Consider the following 21,729-nt stretch of genomic DNA (forward strand, 5'->3'; position numbering starts at 1 on the left):
TTTAACTTTCATTTTGAGAGAATTTTTCATAGGGACATTAAACTTTTCAAGTTGCCAATATTTGAATTTCTTGGAAAGTATTTAACACCTAATGAATTCTTTTAAAACCATGGGAAAAGATATTAGCAATAAAAATCAAAATGCACTTTACAAAAATCGTTTGTTTTATTTAAAGATTTGTAAATATATATCTAATGAATATATATATGTTATACATAATTCCATAATATTCTTTTACAGAGTTTAAAGAAATGAAACACTTTGATATATTTTTGTATATTTTGACTATAAACTGATTACATTCAGATTGTAATTACCTTAAGGCTTGTCTAAACGTGCCTTCATTGTCTGCGTTTGAATCAGACAAGTTTAAATTTTAAAAAGCTTGTCTGGAAAAAAACAATGATCAAGTAAAATGTGTTTAAACATTTTTATATTGTAATTCAAAGATCATCTAGTTTTGTTTACTTAACACTTTAAATATTATTCAGAAAACTATTCAACTATATAAAGACATAAACAAAATTTTTTTTGAATGCTAATATTTTTGCGTGTATAAAATAAAATATCTCTGTATGGTAAAACGCTTTATTCAATTCAAGGAAATGGGTAAAATTAAGCATATATTTTAACATGTATTTAAAAAATATTTGTTATAAAAATGTTGTTTATTATATATGTAAAACATTATAAAATGAAAATAATTATAAATAAATGTTTCTAATATATAAAAATTGTTGTATATAGTATAAAAAATAACTGTTGTTAAAAATAATAAAAAAAATTAACAATGAAAAATTTCATATCAAAAATTTAATTTTATTAATATATAATGGTGTTTTTATAAATATATTACAATATATTTGCAAACACTAAATTAATAAAATATAAATATATTTATCATTGAACTCTTTAATTAAGAATAAAACTAGGAAAATTTGTGTTATACTTTTCAACCTAATATTTGGGAATTAGTTATTTTATTATTTTTCGAATATTTCAAAATTTGCTCAACCAAATAAAACTATACGAAAAACTTTATATTGTATAAATGCCATTACTGTTGTTTTTCACTTAGTTTGATATACCATAACAGTGTAATGAAATTGAGTGATTACAAACTTTAGATCTAAAAAAATATCAGTTTTAATCATACCTAATATTACACGACTGCTCTTTACCAAGCTAAAACTTTTGATATTTTAGATTTAAACATTACTTCTCTTCCTGTAGATTATTTATTTAATGAGTTAGTATTTGGATTTAATGAGTTTCCTGGAACTATTGTAAAAATAGGTTTGTTAAAGTTGGATTTTGTTGAGTTTTAAATTTTTTATTGCATTTTATTTAATCGCATTTTTAGTAAACATTTTGGGAATCTGTTGTCTCATCCAATGTTACGGATACTTGCATGGCAGAGGAAATATTTAATTCAATATTGTAATAAATACATTTCAAATACTTTTCAATTTCAAAAAAATAATGCTTAAAATAGGTTTTTACCTAATTATAATTGCTTTTTTGTTTATTGACTTGACTGAACTCTAACTATTTAATTATAATTAATGTTAAAATTTAATGTATATTAAAATTAGCCATAAATAGTGTATAAAAAACTTAAAAAAATGTTTATAACTGCTAATAAAGTCAACAAAAAAACCTTTGATAAAATTAAATTATTTTCTTCTAAAATATGAATAAAAATTTTTAATTTCAGAAGGTCTAAAGGACATTTGACTTATAAATTTAATTCTAGACACAACAACTTTTAATTTTCAAAACGTTACCCCTTCTGAAATAAAACTTAGATCATTGGATTTTTGGAAATAAAGACTTAAATATATATATATATATATAAATATATATATATATATATATATATATATATATATATATATATATATATATATATATATATATATATATGTATATACATATATATATATATATATATATACACATATATATATGTATATATATATATATATATATATATATATATATATATATATATATATACATATATATATATGTATATATATATATATATATATATATATGTATATATATATATATATTATACAGGCATAAAATGTTTATCACACAAACTAAAGAAACTTTTTCGGACACTCATTATAAGTTATGCGTATTTTATTATCTATTAGAATACCAAATTTTATTTTAGTTCAAATAAATCATCTATTGCTGAGAACAAACCTACCACCGTTCATCACGATTTCATGATTTGATATTATGATATTTTATTTTCAATTTTCCTAGTTTTAGGCAAATTAAAATTAAAATTATATATTTAACTTAATCAACTTGATAACTTGTTTTGAAATATTTTTTAAAACGCTTTTAGTTTTGACGCCAGGTTTGGTCTATCCTTCTTAACCATGTACTCTTATCCGTTTTCCAAAATAAGATATTTTGGTAAAAATTTGGAAAGATTAAGTCTGATAATGTTTTACTTTAAATAATAATTTCATAATCTGTAATGTTTTTTATATACCTCTATTATATTTTTTAATTGATTTGAGTAATTAATTTTCATATTCTTTTTATTTTTTAGAATAATAATTTTTATTGCTATGAAAATTACGCTGATATTCTTGAAGATGAGAAGCGTTTTATAAAGCTTTTTGGTAATGACACAAAACTTATAGCAATCACAAAAAAAAATTAATGAATGTTATTTCATATTAAAACTCTCTTCTCTAGCAAACACTCAAAACTTTTAATAATAAAAAATAATAAAAAGTTCCAAACACACTGCATTTGTATGGATAATTATTATGAATAGTAGCTATAATTATTAATAAAAAGTATATAAAAAGAATTAAATAGATAAAACAACTTAAAAGGACAATATGAAATAGAGAAACAGAAAGAGATCTTTTTTTTTATTACTATTTATAGTTACTATTCATTATTGTGGTTGATTTTTTTTCATTATACTGTTTGAATAAGATTTAACGATAAATTTATTTTGTTATCTTCCAATTAATATAATAGAATTAGTTTAAAAAAAATTAAATTAAATTTTTAGCTAGCCCCTCTGACAGCCAAAAGCAAAAGTAGAACCAGAAATATTAGAAGATGAAGACACAGGACACAAGTTGGTTTAAAAAAATCGTATTTTTCGACGTCGATTTTCTTTTACATTTTTTTTTTTTTTTAATGTGTTATATATGTATAATAATCAACAAGCTGTATTTAACAAAAAGTACTTTTTAATGAATATGCAATCTATTGTGCCACTATAACATAATAAGTGTTTATCAATCTTCTGCAAAATCAAGAAAATCAGACAACAGAAACTTTCAAGCTAACTATAAACTATTATTTTCTGAAAATCCTATCTTTTTTGTATATATCTAAAGCTTTTGAAATGCATTTTGAGCACAATATGCATATTTTTCAAAAAGCGTTCGTAGTTTAAAAATATCCATTATTCTAGAACATAGTTTATTTTCCGTATTATATATTATTCAACGATGAAGTTACCCATCATTTTAGCATGTGCTAACAATCATTACGTGATAATTCCAAAAAAAGTAACAGTAAAACCTAAACTATTATTTTAAAAATACTGATATCAATCCAAAAAAGTATACTAAAAAAAGTATACTTCACGGTCAAAACATGTGTATTTCGATTATTTTTCAACATTAGACATTTAGGCAGAAAAATATGTTTTGAACTTTAAAGTTTACTTACGATTTTTAAAAAATAATCAGAGGAAAAAATGTATAACATTTTTCTGATAAAATTCTGCAAAAATCAGTTAAAAAAAATTTCATAAAATCTTGTAAATAGCTTTTTTAGTTCTTATTATATTAAAGCTAAGTGTCATTAGTGATGGACTCGCCCTGTAACCAATTCACTCCTCCTTACCCTAAATATTCGTCTTAAATTCTATTTCACAGTGCATCGTATAAGACTATAAGGTCTTCATTAAGACCATACGGTCTTATAAAAATATCTTTTAAAACCAAGAAGAAAAAATAAGAAATTTGCCTTCGCAACTTCGGGCATAGGCACTATAAAACGCTTCTATAAAATGCAATAGATATAAGAATTATACTAGAAATATACACAATAAGTTGTGGTACTTTTCGCGTTTTTAGCAATTTTCTTATTCTTTTTCTATCGCTTTTTAAATATTTAGCTTTCGGTTCTATTTTACTGAATAAAACTTGACATATAATTTTTTCAACGAAAGAAACAATATATCGAAACTCAAGTTATAATAAATAATTTTTTAGAACTCAATCATGGCAGTCGGAAGCGAAAACGAGTCTACGAAAATGAAAAGGTTGGGAAACAAATCACAGGTAACAAAAAAATAAGTATTGACTTAAAATTTACCAAATAACTTTATTTATAAAACCATTTATGCAACTTTGAAAGTTATAACTGTTGTTATGCTGTTGCAGGTGCAGAATGACTCATCGACATTGTAAAACTTAATTAAAATTTTTGAAGTTTAATCTTTTTTTTTTTTAATTTAAAAAGTATTAACACTTTAAATATAAATTCTGAATAAAACATTCAAAAACTCAATGTATTTTTACAAATTATTATGTAAATCTCGTTTCTTAAATTTAATGCTAACATATTTCGAAACCCTATACAAGCTCAGAACAACCACTGAAACCCGAATATGGTTGGCTGATTTTAAAAAAAGAGGCATGTGGGCATTGTGTTGAAAAGTGTTATAAAAGTTATGACAAACAGCTTGTCGAACTAAATACTTAAGTAATGAAATACTTGTGTTGTTATCAATACAGGAAATTTATTTCATTTTAATTCTCTTTGGAGTTTTTAAAAGGTATCAAAATCAAGTTTACGAAGATAATTTTTACTTAAATATCTCAATATGTTATTCATGTTTATTTTGATGACGGAATTTCTTCTGCTGTTAATTTAAAGAAAAAGAAGAAAATATTGTTTTTGTTAAATTAAACGTGAAAAGATCTATAAATGTGTTTCTCTTAAAACGTAATGTTTTATGAAAAATGCTTCTTTCTTTGTTTTGCTACTGAACCCTTTTTTTATACAGTTACATATAAGCATTGACGTCACAAGCTAGTAAAACATATTAAAGTCAAAAAAGTTATGTAAATGAAGGTGTTTTACATCATTTATTGTATTTAAAAAAAAAAATTCATCAAAACAAAATTTTGCGTTTTAATAATAAGTTTTCAATAAAACTTTAACGAACTTACTAAATTAAAATGTATCTCTATAATTATATTATTATTCAAGAGTTTACCTGAGTTGAGTTTTTACTAACTCATTTTCTTTCTTTTTTTTATTATCCACAGAAATTCAAAAAAAAAACACTTGATTATAATGATTATACCAAAAATAACATTTTAAAACTTTTCATAAAATATTTGAAATATAAATTTATAAATATTTTTTAATTTTAATTTAAAACAAAGTAAAATTAAAAGCGAAATAAAAACACAAAAAAATTACAATTCTATTTGTGTTAATAAGGTAAACTGATAGTCTAATTTTTCATAACCAGGAGGTAATCACTGATAAGGGTGGTAGCCCTCCTATTAACATTAAATGGGTCTTGGATCGAACCAAAAAAAGAAAGCAAAAGAACTAATTTCTTTTGCAATTAATCAAGTCGAAACAGATTTATTTTTATAATCTTTTTTTTTTTTTGTGTAATTTATTATGCCGTTAAAGAATGTTTACATTGCATATACATATATCAAAATTAATAGCTGGAGCAAGACGAAGGCAAGTTTGCTTTATTTCCGAGCGCCATATATAAAAAATATAAATAAAATATAAATTGAATTAAAAGAGCACCTTGGCTTTATAAAAATTTATCAGCATTGGTAAAGTTGAAAATAAAACTATGGATCAAGTGCGGAAATTCCAAATTTAGAGACCAAAAGTTATTAAGGGAATACAAAAATATCAATGAAGTCACAAAAAAAACTGTAAAATCAACAATCAGAGATTATGAGTATAAAAATGCTCATAAAGCCAAAATAAATCCTTAACATTTACCTATATATAAACAGTAAAACTAAAATCAATCAGAAAATAAGTTAAAAAATATCGATAATTGAATCAGATATTACTATAATTCTGAATGATTTTTTTCATTCAGTTTTTTAAAAGGAAAATGACCCATGTACCGACGTTTAATAAAGCATTACCTAAACCAATTTCAAATCCGGATATAAATATTGACACCGTTATTAAAAAGTTAAGTAAATTGAATGTTAATAAATTTTCTGGAGAAGACAAAGGGCACCCGAAAGTTTTAAAGGAATTTTCTAATAGTATTTCAAATTCATTGTCGAATATTTTTAATCGACCCTACATTAGTGGTATAAATTCGAAATTATGGCAGTGTGCAAATATTATCCCTATATTTAAAAAAGAAGACAAATTGAAAGCAACAAACTACCGTCCTGTTTCATTAACCTCCGTCGTATGCAACGTAATGAAGAGTATAATAAGAGACGCTTTGATGGAACATCTTGTTGAAAATAAATTACTATCTGATTCGCAGCACGGTTTTGCATGGGCGCGGGAAGGATTTTTTGATGTTTCAGATAAGACATTTTCACACATTGTGCAAACTCCAAACTCAAGTATGTTCATACATATACCAAATGAGGAGCCCTTGCAAAAATTTAAAACGTCTGTCCCCCCCTGCCAAATCGTGAGGGCACTAATGTAGTAAAATTTTCAACTTTACTGCATTCAACTGCCCTCACATTTGGGCAGAGGGGCAGATGTTTTAGGGCTTTTTTGTTCCCAGGTCTCCGCCATCCCAAATTTTTGCAAGGGCTCCTCATTTGGCATATGTATGAACATACTTGAGTTTGGAGTTTGCACAATGTGTGAAAGTGTCTTATCTGAAACATCAAAAATTCTTCCCGCGCCCATGCGGTTTTTTCCGTTGTAAAAACATGTAGCATAAATTAACTAGAGCCTTTAGATTTAGTTACACGTTCTCTGAAACGTGAATATAACAATTTATATAGTTTTTTTGGACTCCTCAAAAGCATTTGATACAGTTGCAAACAAAAGATTGGTAATAAAATTAAAAGTTCATTGTGAAAATAAAGTTTTAAACCGGTTTAAAGCAATAATAGAATTCAAAAAGTTATCCTTGGTAATTATAATCAAGAATGAAATGAGGTAATAAGTGGAGTGCCACAGTGCTCAGTAATTGGTCCGCTATTATTTTTTTTCCATAATGATGATATATCAGAAGAAATAAAATATTGCTGTAAGTAGTATGCCAACGATGCAAAAAAAAATTTAGGTGATTGCAAATATCAACGATAGTTACGCAATGCAAGAGGATTTATTGAACCTTAGAAAATAGAGTAAACAATGTTTATTACACTTTACCAATGAAAAATGCAAAATTATGTATATAGGGGAAAAAAAACCTCGCTACAATTATCATATGAGCTAAACAACGAGCAATGAAAATCATTAAATTATGAAAAAGACACCTTTGGAACAAGATTTAGAGGTCCAAATATCTAATAATATAAAATAAAAAAATCAAATAGATATGATCTCAGGAAAAAAAAACATAATACTTTGCAAAAATAGATCTTCGTTTTTTCAATTTCTAAAATTTATATTGTTCTGCGTATTCAAATATGTATATTGTATATAAAACGACATCATGTCTACCTTGCACACAAGTCAATTGTGAGCCAGCTTTAATGAAGTTAAAGATTGTAAAAAATTGTCTTTATAGTCTATTGGGTGAAGAGCACCTTGAATAACTTATTTTGATGAATGTTGAGAGTGACTTAATTATTATTTACAATGAGATCATTTACCGCCTGGCAAAATAATAAAAAACTTCTTACAAATAACTTGCAATAATATAATAATGCAAATATATACCCCTTTCAAATAATTTGATTATTAATTTTTGTGTAAATAACTGAAAAGCTTGACAACAAATTTGTATTTTTTATAATATTGACAAAGCTATTGGGTAAAAAACCATTTTAGCAAGAAATAATGTGCATAAATTTGAAGTGGAGCGACGCTGAAATTTAGAATTACTGTATTTATTTAAATTTATATATGGTTTATGTTTTTAAACATGCCGAATAATTTGATGATGTACATGGTCAAAGGTATGGATATTTGCATAAACGCTATTAGAAATTTCCTTTGCCCTTACCACAAAGTAAAATCTAATTTAGGATTTAACTTGTATTTCCTGAATATTTTGGTGGCATTAGGGTTTATTGTCGCCCCCCCCCCCCTGGGCCCCTTAGTGCAAGTCCGACGCTGTGTTGGAGTTAATATTGGCAATATTTGTTAACATAAAACTAGTCATTAATGACGTGTGTTTTCAAAATAAAAAAGAAACATTAAATTTAAAAAATGTCTAAATCCAAAACAATTTAAACTTTCTTAAAGATTTTTTTTGTAAACAGTATTAAAAAAACTAAGCCGTAATTATTTAAACTCAAGGGAAAATCACAGTTAATAAACAATTATATGGTTAATTTGATCAATAAATTTTTTCATTAATATTTGTAGCATTATTAAATACCGAAACCCAAGCCGGCACAAAAACGTCTACTAGACGACTCAATAACGCCTCAGGCCGGCGCCTTGATGGTATCTGAAAGACATCTAAAATGTTAATGTTTTTAGACGTCTGAATTCAGAAGTCTTTGAAAAATTTCATGTTAGTTATTTTAAAAAAAACAAAAGGGCTACTTTGGTATAAAATATTACGAAAATTACTAGGTTTACAATTTTTAAAATAAATTTATGTTTTATGTGATAAATACATTATTAGTTAAATAATTTAGTACTTTATCCTGTGTATGTCACACATGCTCTGACTACTCAAGTTCGAAAAACTGAAATATCTGCGTCTGAAATTCAACGCAAACACTGCCACAAAAGAAAGTTTTCAAAATCATGGAAAAACACATATTTGAAGCTGTATTACAATTAAAAACGAAATATTTGATTTTATCTATTATTGTTTTAGTTCAATGATTTTGCATCCTGGAACGTTGCATTTCGGATCATCTCTTAGTATATTTTGACTTTTCCGGTAAATTTGCTATACTCAGGACGTTATGATGGGTTGCATTGTATATAAAGCGGTAGATTTCCTTATTTCCAAATTTTATTTTTTAATTTGATCCATTACTGTCGCCTGCATATTTAACGCCTTTACCTCTTTGGTCTTTACACGTTTCATGTTGCTCTTGGCACAACTTTTTCAGTCGTATAAACCCACTACATTAAGTTGCGTAGGCTAGAGAAAAAATAAACTGCTTTTTTTATTGAGAGAAAAATGGTTGATTTTACTTATTAGAAAAAAGATTTATACTTAACAGGACTTGAAAATGAATAAACATAAATTTTTGCTTCTATTGGTACTTTAATATAAAACTGTGGCTATTCGAAACATTAGTTACGTTTTTAGAACTACTCTAAAAAATATTAAAATAAGTAATTAATAGCATATCCATTTCTTTTTAGTATCATGGAAAATTATATTGGCATAGACTCAATGAGTTTAGTTTTTTTTCTGGTGTAATATCTTTATTGTCTTGTTAAAATATCTATAAAAGAGGCATGTTATTATCAGTATGAGAAACAATTTTTCCTATGAGAATATTAAGTTAAACAAATATATCCATAATGTCATTCGATCGATAGCTTTTTCTAAAACCATACTTCTTTGTCCCTTTTTGTATCTGATGCAAACGTTTGCCTTTAGATTTGCATTATAATATCTAAAATATTATCAAAGTTCAATTTGAAAGGTTCTGATTGGCATCAAGACCTTTCAAATTGAATTTTGATAATATTTGATACTATTTTCCAATAAATAATAGTCCAGTCTCTGTGAGCTTTTTTTAAGCTCAATTCTGGCTTTTCGTTTCTTTGGAGAAATAAAAGATTTTTTTGCTGCTCTGAACCTCAAAAGCCCTGAAAGTTGTAACCGTCTGAAAATTGGTTTGAGACACTGAAAATTTCGGCTTTTAAATGATATCATCGGCGCTGTTTAAAAGATTCCTTTTTGGTGACAAGTAATTTCTCAGTTCTTAAAACTACGTGTTGCGTGGTCCCCCGCTCTTATGTTTCTAAAGAACTGTTTTTTTTTTTAAATTGTTTACTTATTTGACATACAATTCATTTATGAATTGAGTACTTGGTGGCAAATTTGTTTGTATGAATCCTAGTTTAAAGTTTAATAAAAAGTTTTATAAAAGCTAAACTATACATGAACCCTGCCGTTAGGTCGAGTAAATAAAAAAAAAGTAATTGCTTTTACTCAGCATTTTAAATGAGCAATTTACTTTAAAAACGCTGAGAAAAAGCAGTTGCTTTGTTTTTTATTTAACCGGCCTATTATTAACAAAAACAACGCAAATTCGTGAGCTCAAGCTAATATTGTAACACTGGCAGTAATTCAAGTTTTCTCTCTGGACAAGCATTAACGATTTGATTACATTTATAGGTTAGATATAAATCATTAAAACATTAGAACTATCTTGGGCATTATTTCCGCACAAAGAAATTTTTAGCAAATGATTTTTTGCGGATTGTTAATAATGCAAATGGTTTGTGAGGTTTTGTTAGAGTTGTAATAAAAAAGTTTTGGATGATCACATTTTTACATTAAAATACCAATAGAAGCAAAATAAAAATTGTATTCATTTTCAGGTATTTTTAATATGTATGGATCTTTTTTATTATATGTAATATAAACCATTTTTTTCATATATATATATGTATATATATATATATATATATATATATATATATATATATATATATATATATATATATATATATATATATATATATATATATATATATACACTAAACACCAATGTCATGTTATCAAATATGAGGAAAATTTTCGCAAACTTAATGTATTTTCCCCCGTAATTTCCCCTTTCTTGATTTTAAATTCCTCAAAGCCGCCAATTTGGATTTCTTTTAAAATAATCCAACTTGTTACCATTCTTGAGATGATTCCTGGAGATTTTGATGGTGGTTTTTTAGGTTGTGGTGTCTTTAAAAAGATCTTTGATTCAAACAATTTTTGATACAGTTGATAATAAAATTTTAATAAAAAGCTTATGTCACTCATTATCACAAAGTATTGTTAACAATTCGCTTTCATCGTATATTCGATATGGTACTTAGCTTGTCTCGACTGATGGTTTTTAATCTTCAAATAAAATTATTAAGTAGAGTGTCCTACAAGGTCCTTTTCTTAAGCCTTTGCTGTTTCTAATATATATTAACAATCTTACTCACTCTATATAAAACTCTATTATTCATCATTTCGTTGACGATAATTATCTTTAGTACATTTGTAAATCACTCGAGCAACATTGTAAAAAATTAATTTCGATCTCCACCATTTGTGTTATTGATTAAATAATAACCGCAGTACTCTAAACATCAGTAAAACTGAATTTAATTTTTCTCACCCTCCATAAAAAATCAGGGTTAGTGAAAATAATGTTTAATTAGAATGAATGGTAAAGTACTTTTCCCATCTAATTATATAAAACGTCCGGGGATATTTCTTGACAAAAACATATCATGAAACTATTAATTAATTCAATTATATAAAAAAATTTCAAGTGTCAATAGCATTTTATCATTAATGGTATACTATGTTCGCCAACATATTCTAATATCAATTTACAATAATTCTTGTTCTCCTTCCTTTTAAGCTATTATTGTATTGTTTGGGGTCAAAAATTAAGTTTCATATTAAATCTTATTAACAGTTTACAACATACCTGCATAAAAACTATGATATTTTTTCCTTAACGATCTAATATCCAAAATTTGTTTTCATTGAAGATTTTTTTATGTTAAATTTAACTGTCACTTTAGGTTTGATTTTCACCTAAATAATTTACCGAAGTCGTTTAATTTTTATTTTGTTAAAGCAAGTGATACACATAAATACTACACCTGAAACAGTAAAAACCGTAATTTGTACACAGTTTTTTTAACACTGTAAAATATAGCAGGCTCTCCATAAAATATCAATTTATTATTCAGTAAATCCAAATAATGCTTTTTAAAAATATTTATAAAAACGGCTAATAATAAAACTTTTAGAAACAAATTTCAACTGAACACCCTTTTATTTCCAACATCCTTCTTCTAAAGCAAAGTAAGAGACTTTTAATTGAGTAAATATCTAAGAAATAATATTTTTATCTAATTTTATCTATTTATAATTTTTATTTTTATTGCTTTAATGTGTTACTGTATTGTTTAAACTTTAATTATTTTTATTTTATACTTTTATTTTAATTTTATTACTATTATTATTATTACTAATATCGTTAAGGTATCTTTAATATAGATGCCTTACAAGGGTTGCAAAATTTTGGAAATTTTCAAAAAGAGATAAGTTATTTCATAATTAATGGGTAAAATTTTATGTCTTAGTTAGGCAATTGTTACAGACAATTTTGTGGTAAAATATTGTGAAGTAGATCATAAAATCTTTAGAAAGCCTCCTTTGGAAATTTTTTTCATCATAACTATAAGTAGCAGCTAAAATCATTTGTTTTAAAATTTTCTAAAACTGTTTTATCCTGTTATTTACTATGCATTTATACATTCATTGCTATGCATATATAAATTTATTGCCTTATTTGTCAATGTCTATTAAATTGACCGACATATTACTGAAAACTGTAAAATTATATATAAAAAGATTTGATATAAATATTTCCAGTATTTTACAACTTTTTCTTGATTTAAAGACGTTTTTATTTTATGAAAGGCAAAATGTAAGGATAATTTTTTAGCTATTTTAAACTATTAAAAAATAAAGTTAGCAATAAAAATAAAGAACAAATGATTTTGAGGTCATAAGTTCTCTGCTATGTTTAAATAAGTGGGTGTAAGCCGTAGCCCAGCGGTCAGCGCAAGCTAGAGATCCGTTGTTCAACACCATCCCCTCGGCAAGTTTTACAATATCGGTATGGAAGGGTGCGTAAATTTTCTTTTAAATGTAGTTCAGCGATGTTCTGTTATTAGACTGTAAGAATATCTTGGGGCACCAAAAAAAAAAAAAAAATTCACAATCACCACAACCTTGCTTAGAGACTTTAACTTTATAAATCAATATAGAAAAAAAATGAGGAGGAGGGGGAATCCGTAAAAAGTACTGTGTCTTAAAAATAAAAGTAAAACATGTTCTTAAAAAATAAAATTCATCCAACTGAATTGTATTAAATATCCGACAAGCCGACTAAGCTCGTCAAAAAACCAACCAAAACCAAAAAAACACCTTCTTTAAGGGGTAAAACATCTCTTTTCTCCACACACCCTCCCCCTAAAACCGTCTCTGTATGCAGTATGTGCACATAAAAAATCTTTGTTTCTTTAAAACACTATACTAAAGTAAAACACAATAAAATATATATATAAAAAAATCTTTATTCTTTGTATTTTTATGAATATTTTACATTGTAGTTGAGCCAGATATATGTTATGTTCAAGCTCAAAAGACAAGCTAACGCAGAAAACATATACTTTTGATGTTTTACAAAAGTAATGTAAGTAAAAGTAACATGAAACAACTTAGGCGTTTTATTGCTTTTTTAAAAAAATAAATAATTCCTAAATTGCAAAACAAAAATGTGAATAAAAGATGTGGATATTTTGCTTAAGGCTCTTTATTATTTAATAATTTTTGTTGAAATATTTAAAAAATACCTAAATCTTACGATGATAAAACATAAATTTTTAAAACAAAGAACTGAAATTTATAAAACTATATAATAACTATAAAGATTATTCCTATGAAAAAAATTTAAAAAAATCCGGAAAATTTAATAAAATTTTCTCAGAAATTCTCAACCCTGTGCCTTACTTATAATAATAGAGACAGTGATTCCGATGCAGCAATAGGTTTAATGTTTAATTTTATAAATCTCACAATTGCCATTTTTATTTTTCTAATTATAAATAAACTAAAAAAAAGCACACTTGAAAAGCTTAAAAAATAATTTACTAAATGAAAAAAAAAAAATTCATATTTCATAAATAGAATACTTACTAAATATACTTATGTTACCCACTTGCAAAATAAATTATTAATTTTATTTTAGATTTTTTTCCTGGTAGCAAAAAACAAAAGAAAAACCAGAAAAAAGAAGAAAGTATGAAAAAGAAATCAAATAAGGAGTTTTATTATTATTACTTATAATAAGTTATGCAAAAAACAACTATTATTCTTATAACATTTATCATTACTAAATAGTAATATATAAATATAGTCTACAATTATTATTAAATAGTTTATATGCATTTATATACATACATATATATATATATATATATATATATATATATATATATATATATATATATATATATATATATATATATATATATATATATATATATATATATATATAGATATATATATAAATATAGATATATATTTATATATATATTTATATGATTTACATATATATTACTTTATAAATTTTATGTATATATATATATATATATATATATATATATATATATATATATATATATATATATACAATAATATATATATATATATAATATAAAATAGATATATATATATATATTAAAAATATATATATATATATATATATATATATATATATATATATATATATACATATATATATACATATATATATATATATATATATATATATATATATATATATATATATATATATATATATATATATATGTATATATATATATATATATATATATATATATATTCATATACATACATATATTTATATATATATATATATATATATTTATATATATATATATATATATATATATATATCTTTATAAAATATATAAATATAAATATATATGTATATAAATAATGAAAATGTATATATAAATATAGGCATATATTTACATATATATATATATATATATATATATATAAATACATATATTTATATATGTATATATATTATATACATATATAAATATATGAATATATATATATATATATATTTATATATTTATATATATATATATATATATATATGTATATATATATATATATATATATATGTATATATATATAATATATATAATTTTCAAATATATATAAATATATTTATATATATATATATATATATGTATATATACATATATATATTTGTATATATATATATATATATATATATATATATATATATATATATATATATATATATATATATATATATATATATATATATATATATATATATTTATATATATATATATATACATATATATATATATATATATATATATATATATATGTATATATATATATATATGAATATATATATATATATATATTCATATATATATAAATATATATATATATATATAAATATATATATATATATATATATATTTGAAAATTATTTATATGAACATATATAATTTTTTATATATGTTCATCTAAATAATTATTTATATATAATTTTTTATGAGCATATATAAATAATCGATGAATATGACAGTATATATCCAAGTGATTCAATCCCACCTCGTATGTATGGTCTAATTAAAGCTCATAACCTTGAAAAAGCTTACTTTATGAGAATAGTTATATCAACAATCGGCACACCTAATTATGGAATATCTAACTACTTATTTAAGGCAATACAACCTATCTTAAATATAAATAAAACACGTTTGAAAAATTCTCTTGATTTTATTAATAAAGCAAAATCATGGAATGTAGACGAAAACGAAGTTCAAGTATCATTCGATGTAATAAACCTTTAACCACTAATTCCATTTAAAGAAGCTACTTTTATTCTTATAGATCAATTAAATAAAGATGATTCCTACAGGTGTTTTACCAAGCTTACTATATCAGAAACAAAAACACTTATAGAGCTTTGTTTACATCGTTGCTATTTTTTGCGGAACAACAAGATCCATGAATCGGAGAATTCCGGTCCTATTGGTCTTTTATTCATGTTTGTATTGGCAGAATCTTTTTTGCAACATCACGAAGAAAATGCCTTCAAAATTGCAAAGACGTTAAATCCTCCTCTTGACTTAAAATCCTATCTAAGATACGTCGATGATAGCCAGGCTAGATTTTCAAACATCCAAGAAGCAGAGAAATTTAAAATAATCTTAAATAAACAACACCCTGCAATACAATACACAGAAGAGACAGAAAACCATAACAAAACTCTGAATTTCCTAGATATAACAATAATAAATAACAGCAAAGGTAAGTATGAGTGTAAAGTCTACAGAAAAGAAGCCAGGACAAATATTCAAATAAAACCGCACTCGAATCATGACCCTAAAATTTTATGCGCAATATTCAAAGGTTATGTTCACAGGGCATACTCCATATGCAGTGTTACACATTTAAAAAATGAGATAAACTTTCTTATTCAAGTTTTTAATGAAAATGGGTACACGGAAAGCCAGCTAAAAAGTATTGCAAACCAAATTAGGAAAAAACGCTACGTAAAGAACAATAGAATTCAATCCGAGAACAATGCTTTCCCAACAGTATCATTACACTGGATACCTTCACTATCACCAAAGTTAAGGAAAATATTTAGAAAAGTTGGCTATAGAGTAGTTTTTAAATCAAATCCTAATTTAAGAACAATAGTAACAGGTAAAAACAAATCTAGATTGCCCCTAAATAGCCAGCCTGGTACATATTTAGTTGAATGCAATTGCTCGAAAAAATATGTAAGAGAAATAAAATTACAAGTTAAAACAAGAATTCAACAACACCAAAAAATTTTAAATGATGGCAAGCATCATCAGTTAGCAATTACAACACATGGCAAGTTTTGCTCTGAAAAAAAAAATTGGGAGAAAATTAAAACTCTCAAAGTTGAAACTAAAAAATTCGACCGTAAAGTACGAGAAGCACTTGAAATACAGAGACACCAATGTTTCCCATCGAAAGGCGGAATAAATCTCGATAATGGGCAATTTGTCAAAACTAAATTTTGGACACCATTTTTTATATTCTTGCGTAACGAAAAAAGATGCCATTCAACTGCTGACGTCAGTTAAAAATTTTTTTTTATTAAACTGTTTTTTAACGTTCAAAAACTTTTGTAATAGTTTACGAGCTGATGATGCTGGTATCCATAACCCAGTGAAAACTTCTCAAAATTAATTATTATTTGTATTAATAGAATTCGTATTGTTTGATGTTTTCCTATTATTATAACATACACTCCTATACACAATGTCTACACTGAAATCATATATATATAAATATATATACATATATATATATATATATATATATATATATATATATATATATATATTTATATATTTATATATATATATATATATATATATATATATATATATATATATATATATATATATATATATATATATATATATATATATATATCTAGCTTATTGCAAATTAAGGTTTTAGTTAACTATTTGTTTTTATCTTTTTTTCGGTTTTTTTAACGGAATGGTCCTCTTTTGTTTGATGTAGTATTTAAACAATTTTTTTATTTATTGTATGCAAGTATTAGCAAATAACTTTACATATAAATATACATACATATATATATATATATATATATATATATATATATATATATATATATATATATATATATATATATATATATATATATACATATATATACACATGTTAGTATATACATATATATACATATATATATATATATATATATATATATATATATATATATATATATATATATATATATAAATATATATATATATATTTATATATATATATATATATATATATATATATATATATATATATATATATATATATATAATACATATGTTACTGTTACCCGCAGTACCAGGATTTAGCTAAATGCTAATGTTTATAATATAATTTAATATTGCAACTCTGAGTTTCATGTGTTATCACAACCATCAGGCAAGTAGTAAAAGTTTAATTTTGCTACGATTTGTTTAGTGGACGTTACGGTTTATATTTGTATTTTAGATCGTTACGGGACGGAAATTGATTAGTAGTTAGGTTAATAATATTATTAATTTGTTTTTAGTTGGCTAATAATTGTGAAATAGTGTTATGTTTAATGTTGTTTAAAATATTCTCTATGTGTTAATGTGTATTATTTGTGTATTACAAAATAATAAAATAAAAATAAAAATTAAATATGATATAAAAATATACAGGTGAGTGGAAAACCAGATACAACAACCACAAATCATCATTTAACAATATTAAATACAAAAATTCTACCGCCCTATAAAACTATGTCTGGGATTTAAAAAACAATCTTAATGAAACCCCTATGCTAACATGGTCTATTCTCAAATCAGTACCCCCCTACTCAAATATTTCCAAAAGATGCCCACTATTTCTGTATGAGAAATTTACTATTATATCATATCCAAGACCTGAAGAACTGTTAAATAAGAGAACCGAAATTAAATCAAAGTGCCTCCACGAAAATAAATTCTTATTAAAAAATTACAAAGCTCGCTACAAACCTGACTAACAACTATAAATAAAAATAACTATACTAATTACACACATACACAGCTTTTGTAATATATTTCATAATTTTATGTATATTTTTATATCATATTTAATTCTTATTTTTATTTTATTATTTTGTAATAAACAAATAATACACATTAACACATAGAGAATATTTTAAACAACATTAAACATAAAACTATTTCACAACTATTAGCCAACTAAAAACAAATTAATAATATTATTAACCTAACTACTAATCAATTTCCGTCCCGTAACGACCTAAAATACAAATATAAACCGTAACGTCCACTAAACAAATCGTAGCAAAATTAAACTTTTACTACTTGCCTGATGATTGTGATAACACATGAAACTCAGAGTTGCAATATTAAATTATATTATAAACATTAGCATTTAGCTAATTCCTGGAACTGCGGGTAACAGTTACATATATATTATATACCTCTAGTTTATCTATTGAGCACACTTTCAAGTATAAAATATTATACATAATAATATAAAGATATTTTCTTTATTCATATATATATACACTTACGTATATATATATATATATATATATATATATATATATATATATATATATATATATATATATATATATATATATATATATATATATATATGTAAATATATATTAAATGTCTCTCTCTCTCTCTCTCTCTCTCTCTCTCTCTCTCTCTCTATATATATATATATATATATATATATATATAAATATATATATATATATATATATATATATATATATATATATTTATATATATATATATATATATATATATATTTATATATATATACATATATATATATATATATATATATATATATATATATATATATATATATATATATATATATATTAAATCAATCCAATATAATATGATTTCATCATAATATATCGTATTGATTTAATACTTGAAACTTAATTTAACTTACTTAGTTTTAAATATTTTTAAAGGCCACCGAAGCTAAGATAAAACTAATTAATGAAAATATTCTTTAGATACATCAAATGTTTTTTGCAAAAAACCGTGCGAAACATTTTTCGAAAAAGATGCACCACATAGTTTGGCTAAACGGCGCTTACTCTTTAGTATACTAAAATCAGTAGCAGCTATCAGGTGCAAACAAGTTCCAAAATTGAATCGATTTGTTTTGACATACGTGGATGCATTTGCTGGTAAAGGGTACTTTGGTAAAAGGATACTTCCAAAACCCAGTGATGATATTTGTCAATGGGGAACTCCTTTAATTGCATTAAATGCATTTATGCAAGAAATCGATGCGCAACTAAAAAAGCAAGTTAGCATTGAATATAAAGAAGAAGCAACGTTAAAAAACAAACACATATATAACGATACATTAGAAGAAGTCTTATGTTTCCGCTTCATATTTAATGATATTGAGAACATCACAGAACTCAAGGAATTTATAACTGAATATCTTAAGACTAAAGCAGATTGGAAACTGATATGTACCGATGATATGTTTATTTATTTAAGTAAACAAAGTAATGATCAATTTGCTCGAACAATAGAGATCGAGTTTTCTAGTTTAAAATTCGAAAAAATGGAACATAAATTGGAAAGTATTGAGGGGTCAGCATTTTTTTTTCTCGATCCTTTTGGAATAAAACTGCCTTTAAAAATCGTAAAGAAACTTATAAGAGAAGGAAGAGATATAATTATCAATTTGAATGTACAGTATGCAGCTCGGTAAACAAAAAATACATTTTGCATATATATATATATATATATATATATATATATATATATATATATATATATATATATACATATATATATATATATATATATATATATATATATATATATATATATATATATATATATATATAATATATATATATATATATATATATATATATATATATATATATGCACATTATTACATTTATATGATGATGCTTAATGCAAGGATACGAACTTGGGAATAAAAAACCCTAAAAATTTGACTTCAGCAGCTCTTAACGTGGAAGCAATAGTTTTATAAAATTTTTACTTTAAGATTTTTTTAGTGGTTTGTATTCAAGGATAACATTCAAGTTTCATGCTTTAATCTCTATATTTTCAAAAAATATTATTATAACATGTTTTTAAGCCTTTGTATATGAAATGGTATTTTATCATTGCAGGGTCGTAATAACTGAAAAGCAAGAGATTTTACCTGAAATTTGAAATTACTGATGAATATAAGTTTAGCTGAATATAATTAAAAATATTTTACATATTGCTGATACCACGGTAAAGGCTAACAAAACAAAAGTTTTCGGCATTTTTTGTTCCCAAGCTCCGATTGTTGCAATTTTTAGCAAAGCATCCTTATTTGACTTTAGCATTAACTTACTAAAGTTTGGAGTTTGCTCTAAATCTGAAGATTAGTTTTAAATACTTTAGTTCTTATAAGTTAGCTTTTAAGTTACTTCATCTATTTAATTTATTTTTTAGAGCTATTAAAAACAGAAAAATGGTAAAACTTTGGAAGGAAGTTTTTGGTTCTAAACTTAAAAAGGAATCAATTTCTAACGAAACATCAAAAAAGTTTTGTGAAATTGCTAACTACTATTGTAAATTGCTTAAAGGTAAGAACAAGCCAACGAGACTTTTTACAACTAAGTTTGTACTTAGAAAAGGAAAGCTTCGTCCAGATAATGCAGAACTATTCAACCTAGTAATTGCAACTACTAGCCTACTAGTGTTGCAAAAAATTAAGTTTTCAATTCAACGGCATAATCAAACAAAAGGTGAATGTTCTTTCTCTGATTACTTCAGCATAAATGGAATATCAATACCTGAAGGTAGAAAAACAGATGATTCGTATGAAGCCAACGTTATATACAAAATGTTTTCCAATAAAGGTTCAGTTACACTTGGAAAATTAAAAAAACTTATCATTGAAAAAACACCTTTTCCGTATCATACAAAAGCGTTACGAAAACTTGAAAAAGATGATTCCATAGCTGTAACTCCACTTGATTATTTAGATGGAAAAGTTTTAAGAGAAAAAAAAAGTTTGTGCAACGAAGTAAGTCACAATATATATGATACTGGCTTGAAATACGGTAACTTCTGGATTATTAAATTTAAACCAAGGTATAACTGGAAAAGTTTGAAATATGAAGCAACAAAACC

At 24.1% G+C, this 21,729-nt stretch overlaps 1 protein-coding gene across 2 annotated transcripts in view; it reads left to right on the forward strand.

Annotated features, from left to right (window-relative positions):
- Window positions 1–475: 475 nt before the first annotated feature.
- LOC136076833 (uncharacterized) overlaps window positions 476–21,729 on the forward strand; it is a 21,541-nt gene continuing 287 nt past the window's right edge. The window contains exons 1-7 of one of the 2 annotated variants that reach the window (XM_065790391.1): window positions 476–609; window positions 2,576–2,648; window positions 3,053–3,121; window positions 4,272–4,340; window positions 14,157–14,207; window positions 19,581–20,292; window positions 21,046–21,729. The exon at window positions 21,046–21,729 is cut by the window's right edge and continues 287 nt beyond it. In XM_065790391.1, the coding sequence (XP_065646463.1) occupies window positions 3,103–3,121; window positions 4,272–4,340; window positions 14,157–14,207; window positions 19,581–20,292; window positions 21,046–21,729 (1,535 nt within the window). In that variant the 5' untranslated portion in view covers window positions 476–609; window positions 2,576–2,648; window positions 3,053–3,102. Of the gene's footprint in view, window positions 610–1,226; window positions 1,297–2,575; window positions 2,649–3,052; window positions 3,122–4,271; window positions 4,341–14,156; window positions 14,208–19,580; window positions 20,293–21,045 lie in introns of those variants that run through there. The other variant, XM_065790392.1, reaches the window with a different exon arrangement.

Source organism: Hydra vulgaris, chromosome 02 (genome assembly GCF_038396675.1).
Source record: "Hydra vulgaris chromosome 02, alternate assembly HydraT2T_AEP".
Lineage (NCBI taxonomy): Eukaryota > Metazoa > Cnidaria > Hydrozoa > Anthoathecata > Hydridae > Hydra > Hydra vulgaris.